This window comes from Galeopterus variegatus, unplaced genomic scaffold, assembly GCF_000696425.1.
Source record: "Galeopterus variegatus unplaced genomic scaffold, G_variegatus-3.0.2 Scaffold522, whole genome shotgun sequence".
In the NCBI taxonomy this organism is placed as follows: domain Eukaryota; kingdom Metazoa; phylum Chordata; class Mammalia; order Dermoptera; family Cynocephalidae; genus Galeopterus; species Galeopterus variegatus.
Window position 1 is genome coordinate 562770 of NW_007726633.1, and position 6198 is coordinate 568967.

Consider the following 6198-nt stretch of genomic DNA (forward strand, 5'->3'; position numbering starts at 1 on the left):
CCCCCCAATTTTCCCAAGGGTTGGGAAGGAGGTGTTAGCACCAGACCCGGAATGCCACTGTTTGTGAAAGTGGAGCTGAAAGACGCCCCAGGCACCGGGCTCGGCTCGAGCAGGACAGAGGTGGGTAGCGGTAGGGATGGGGATACAGAAGGATTTGGTTCCCTATCAGGAGGGGTCTTTGAAACTAAAAAGTAGGGGTCGCCACCAATCCCGGATTCTGGGAGTGCAACCCCGAAGGACGGAGTGGGGGTCGAGGCTGGGCGCTGCAGCGCTCCATGCTGGGGAGATCTACTGGGGCTCCCGGGCTGGCCACGGAACCCTAGCGCTACCACCAGACGTTTCCAACGTCTTCGCCCGTTTCCTCGGGCTCCAGGGTCCACGGTGGGGCAGCCCGCGGGGCGGATTTCGCAGATAATCGCGATGGGAATGGAGGGGCGTAGATTTCGCGTTACAGTCAATGGGTGGCGTCTTATACCGGAAGAAAGGAGAGGGACACTGTGCTTGGCTGGGCTGGGGCGTGGGGGGAGGAGGATTCAGCCCTCGGGGAGGATTACGGCTGTAGTTGGCTGGAGCCGGGTGAACTGGGCCCATTCCCCTCCAGAAGGGAGTGGTTAGGGGGCGGAGCAAGTGAAGGTTGGGGGCGGGGTGCATAAGTCCTGCCTGCCCCACGCTGCTGATCCCAAGCACCCAAGGTGGGGGTGGGATCGGCGGGCCCGGCAGGCGGGGGTTCAGCCCGCCGTCTGCCTGTAGTTGCCATTAATCTCCTGGGCGATGTTGACCGCCTCTGCGCCTAGAGGCAGGCGATCGCTGTACTCAGAGCCCGCCTCGAACTCCTCTTGGTTGGCCTTGGACTGGGACTCCACCAGTGAGCAGGCCGCCAGGCTCTCCTCCCTGTGCAGGTCCCCATCTGGGTCCTCCTGCTCGGCATCTTCGTCGAGGCCCATCCCCGGGGCCTCCTCTGGTTCCTCGCCTCCCGCCTCGCCGCCTGCCGGGTAGCTTTTCTCGGACTCGAGGTAGGAGGCACGTGGGTCGAAGTCGGCGGCGATGCGCTTCTCCATGGGGTCGGGGGCCTGAGGCCGCAGGATAAGACGGTAGGGCTTGCCCGGGTGTTTGGCCAGCAGATGGCAGCAGGCGGCACCCAGCAGCGGCACGGTGGCCAGCACCAGGAGGAATACACTCACTGCCACGATGACCAGCAACGAGGGCAGCTCTTTCTTGGTGGCGAACACCACTTGCACGTGGCAGGCCTCGCCCGCCAGAGCTAGGCACACAGAGTAGTTGGTGCCTGGCCGCAGGCCGCGGAACCAGTAGGCGTTGACGCCCTCCTCCACGCGGGACCACTGCACTGCCGCGCCGCCTCCCGCTGGACACAGATAGAGTAGACGCAAGGGCCGCCGCCCGGGCCGCCCAGCTCCTGCAGCCCCGCCGGGCCCAGGGCCCCAGCGCGCCGCCAGCGGTGTCAGCTGCACCCGCGCCTCGCGCTCCGCCACGTCCAGCGCGATGACACCCAGCTCGAAGACGTGCGGCTTGAGCTCTGCGCTCTGGTTGAACGCGTGGTTAGACACGTACCGAGAGGGGTCCCCATGGCCGCAGTGCTGCTCCTCCCCCGGATCCGCAGGGATCTGGCCTTCGGCCTCCTCTCCCTCACCTGCCTCCTCCTCCGGCTCCACCTCTATCTCTGTCTCCCCGAAGACGCTGCCCCGGGCCAGGCCTTGGCCTTTGGTTTTGCCTTCGGGCTTAGAGGGCAGGACGCTGTTGCCTCGGCCCTTGGTTGTGGATTTGCGCTCCGAGGTCGAGGCCTGCCCATCCGGTTCTCCCCCCGCTCCAGGAGCGTGCTTTGGGGGCCCGGCTGCCGCCACCGCCACGCGTACTGAGGTCGAGTTGGCACCCAGCTCATTGCGTGCACGGCATGTGTAGACGCCCGCCTCCTTGGCACTCAGGAGGGGTACCAACAGGGAGCCATTTGCTAGGGCCAGGAAGCGCGGGGTGGCTGGCGGTGCTGGCCAAGCGGGTGCCGGAGTTGGGGTTGGGGCCTCGGTCTGCGTCTGATAGTCCACATCTCCTTCCCCCTCCCTATCCACCTCCGCGTCCCCCTCGTCCTCCCCACTTAGGACCGGAGGCTCTAGGACTACGGTGCCACCCGGGATCTGAAGTTGCCATTGCAGGCGGGGCGTGGGGTAGCCTTCGGCAACGCAGTGTAACAAGAACGCCAAACCCGCCTTCAGGGGGGTGCCAGGCGCCTCAGGCGACGGTTCTGCACTTAGACGCACGGTAGGTGGGGCACAGGGCAGGACGGGCAGGCGGTGCACAGGTACTCCCTGCAGCGCGGGAGGCGAGGCACACGCAATGGAGTCGGGCTCCGGTAACGAGACCCGAGTGTTTGCTGCCCAAGCCTGCAGCCACACAAGGCCGCAGCCGCAGTGAAAGGGGTTGTGATAGAGTTGCAGATGTGACAGCGCGCTTAGTGCATCGAAGGTGCCAGGCGCCAACGTACGCAGCCTGTTGTTGTTGATGCGCAGGGAGCGCAGGTCTGGCAACGCTCCGAGTGCATCCCGGGGCAGCGAGCCCAGGCGGTTGTGGTTCATTTTGAGCAGCTGCAGCGCGCTCAGGTTACGCAGGTCGCTCCACGGGAAGCTGGATATGAGGTTGTGGCTCAGGTCGAGGTTCTTGAGCTGGCTCAGCACCGCCAGCGCGCCCAGCTCCACTGTACGCACCTCATTGTGCGCCAGCCACAGCGACGTAACCTGCGTGACGTCGGCGAAAGCCCCGCGCCGTAGCACGGTGATCTTGTTGGCGGACAAACTAAGAGTGGTCACGTTGGCTGGCAGTCCTTCGGGCACCTCGCGCAGCTCTTTGTAGGCGCAGTCCGCGAACTGGTGAGCATACTTGTCCACGCAGGCGCACGGTTCTGGACACGCTTCGGCCACTCCTAGCAGAGCCCAGGCCAACCACAGGGCCCGAAGGGGCACCATCGCGGCTCCTGCAGGTGGAAGCCGAGGGAAGATGGGAGAAGGTGACTCACCGAACTCCAATTTTCCTCCCCTATCTAGCGCTACCTCCGCAAGCTCGTTTCCGCAAACCCGTCTAGCGCAAATCTGGTAACCTCCTCTGCGTCCAGGAGCCTCTCTTTGGCATGAGTGGAGCTCAATAAAAGTCTCAGGGTTCAATGGATGCTACCTCGCAGGACTCTGACTTCCTTTTCCAGCGGCCCCGACCTCGCTCTTGTTTCCCTACATATCCGCTCACCCTGGAGCCGGCCCCTTCATAGGCTCCCCTGCTCGCCTGTTTTCAGTGGGCTCCGCGCTGACCCCTCTCTGTGATTCTAAGCCTTTGTTTAACCCAGTGAAATGGATAAACAGGAAGGATATTTTTGTCTGTGACCGGCTGTCCTCCCTGGAACCCTTTGTCCCACGCACAGCACTCGCAAGCATACACGCCCATGCAGGCGCACAACAATGCGAACAGACACTCGGGCGTTGCCATCAAATCGCCAACTTCTGCAAGGGTTTAGAGGACCTAGTGCGTTGTCGGGAGATTCACAACACAGTTCATAGACACACAAACACATTGGCACCCGGTTATGGACACAATAAACCCTAGAGACCTTATTGTTCCTTTGATTGAACCCAGCATTTTTGCAGAGTTTGCTACCACTGTGCAAAGCACTCTCCTGTTCATTATGAGACCTGGCAGACACAAGGACACAAGTCTGTACACAGACCGGCCCACACACAGGGACACAGGCACGCACTTGTGCGTGCACACAGCCCTCCACTGAGACCGAAATCCGAACAGATGAGCAATACCATGAACTCGCAGCGGGTGGCTTGAGGCATGGGATCTGGAGAAACATACCCCATTCCCTCTCTGGCCACAGCCAAAGTCGCCTGTTTTGGGGTGCAGCTCCCACAAGGGAAAAACCTGGGCTGGTCGGTCAGCCTTCCGTCTGGGGAGGGAGGTCCTCCCCCAATGTCTGCACCAGGTGCGGTGGGGAACAGTCAGGAAAGCTTCCCACAGAGCCCTGGCGGGCCCCAGGGGTACAGAGAGGTTACCCACCAACAGGTCATGGGAGCTGCCACTAGCTAATGAGGCCAGAGAAGGTTCAAGATTCTGCGCCTTTCTCCACAGCCCCAGGATGTCTGAAGGTCCCCCATAAAACCTCATCCCCAGTCACACAAACGCACTTACACAGACTCCCCGCCCCCACCTGGGGCGCCCGTGAGGTTTGGCAGAGACCCTCCCACATCGCGTCTTTGTGAACCTGAGTCCCCCACACTGCCTTTGCTCCTGGGGGAGGGCCCCTTCCCCCCTCCTCCAGGTCGGCTCCCGCTGAGTCCAGGGCCCTAGGCTGGACATACCCCTACCTTCGTCGAGGTTGTGGGGCGGTCCCCACTGCTTACCCGCTGCTCACTGACTCCCAGTACCCTGCCCTCGGGCTGCAAATTCTTTTCCAGACTCGGTGTCGCGGAGCCGGGACCACAGCGCAAGGGAGCTTCCCGCATCTGTTGCTGCGGCTGTGGGGAAAACGGAGGGGCAGAGAAAGACACAGGTAAGTGTGGGGACTCCCCTGCCCCGAAGTCCCATTTCAGTTTTCCCTTTCGCGTCTGTTCTCCCCCACCTCTCGCTGGCTGCAGGTTGGAGAGAGTCCTCGCGCGCTCCCGGGCTCCGCGGGGACGCGCACAGCCTCTCCCACCTCCTGCATCGTCTACATTTGTTAAAGACATAGGGACCCTCCCTGAGGCCGAGACACGTCGGTCACAAGGGACATCCCAAGTCCACTGCTCTCACCTCCGCTCTTGTCAGCCTATCGCACCCCCATAATCCACGCCCCCACCCCCACACTTACACACAAGCTGACACTGTCACTATCCCTCATCACACGACCCCCAGGACAAACACATTCGTGCACGCACACCCTCACCCTTCACACAGTCGACCCTCACACGTTAGAATTATCCATCATCATGTAATAATCACGTCAATGTGTTGAGCTCTCGCTACGTTCACACATTTTCACAGGCACACTTTCACCCGGGACTCGCCGTTCTTGCTGTCACACACACACACACACACACACACACACACACACAGTTCACGCGCACTCACCCTCACGCGCCCGTCCCGCCAGCGCCGGTGAGCTTCGCTGCTAATTGAATGCCAGCCGCTTTTACTCCCCGCAACACGTGAGACAAACCATCTTTGAGGAATTTAGGGGAAGGAAAAGCGCGTGGCTGAAGAGGGGGAGGGGGCGGGCGCGGGCGCGTCTTTGCCTGTAAACTCTTTTTGCAAATGCACGCGATGGCGCAGACAGACCTCGAGCCGGACCGGCTGAGCCGCGCGCCGCCTGACTCGCGCGGATGCTTCGCTCCGCACCCCCTGCTAGCCGCCTCCTCCCCGAAGCCACGTTCAACACGATGCATAATTGATAGTGTTAGCAGAGCGACTCACCCTCCCTGCCATTTTTGCCTGGATCTGGGCAGATCCAAACCCTGGTTCCCCCCGCCCCCCGCCAGTCTAACCCGAAGCGAACGCTCAGCACTGCAGGGCGTGCAGGGAAGGGACGCCCCCATTCCTAGCCCACCGCCTGCCCGGCCGGGCCTCTTAAGCCGGAACTCTTTATGTCTTGTCTTTTGTGGCTAAACTAGAGCCTGAAGCCCACGGCGCCACGCGCCGGCCTGCGCGCACCTCGGGGTGGGGCGGGCGCGCAGTTATCAGCCTACGCTCCTGCGAAGCCAGCCTGAGCGCACCCAAGCGCCTCTCAGGGTCTTGCCAGCTTCGGGCGAATGGGGCACCGAGGCTGCAGCGGATAGTGACACACACGGGCGTGGTTACAAAACGTCTGCTCCTCTCGAGCGCTGTGGGTTGGGGACTTAAGGCCCGCGCATTTCCCCCTCCTCCAATATCCTCACGGCCTCTCAAGCAAACGCACCGTCAGCCCCATACACCCTATCCCCTAAAGCCGCTGCGCCCCGCCACCGCCCCACCGTCTCACACCCTCACACAACAGCCGGCCCGAGCAGACTCGCTGTTCCCGACTCTCGCTCCCTTTCTCTGAAAAACCCCGACATTTCTTTTAGCGATAAGGAGGCGGAGGCGCGGGGATGTTGAGGCATTTAGCTAAAACCCGGTCCCCCTCCACCCCCCCTAACCCCCCGCAACAGAGCCCTGGAGACAGAGCTGCTAACCAGAAGCAAACAG

General features: G+C 62.1%; 1 protein-coding gene across 3 annotated transcripts; it reads right to left on the reverse strand.

Moving 5' to 3' along the window:
- Positions 1 to 6: 6 nt before the first annotated feature.
- Positions 7 to 5186, reverse strand: ISLR2 (immunoglobulin superfamily containing leucine-rich repeat 2). Of its 3 annotated transcripts, none has more exons than XM_008569661.1 (3): positions 5107 to 5186; positions 4401 to 4514; positions 7 to 2980 (listed from the first exon to the last, which is right to left on the reverse strand). In XM_008569661.1, exon 3 carries the CDS (start codon positions 2970 to 2972, stop codon positions 729 to 731), a length of 2244 nt encoding a protein of 747 aa, XP_008567883.1. In that variant the 5' UTR covers positions 2973 to 2980; positions 4401 to 4514; positions 5107 to 5186; the 3' UTR covers positions 7 to 728. The 3 variants fall into 3 exon arrangements, with proteins under 3 accessions (XP_008567883.1, XP_008567884.1, XP_008567882.1); XM_008569662.1 differs by lacking the exon at positions 5107 to 5186 and adding an exon at positions 4619 to 4659; XM_008569660.1 differs by lacking the exon at positions 5107 to 5186 and having other exon boundaries at positions 4401 to 4587.
- Positions 5187 to 6198: the final 1012 nt, after the last annotated feature.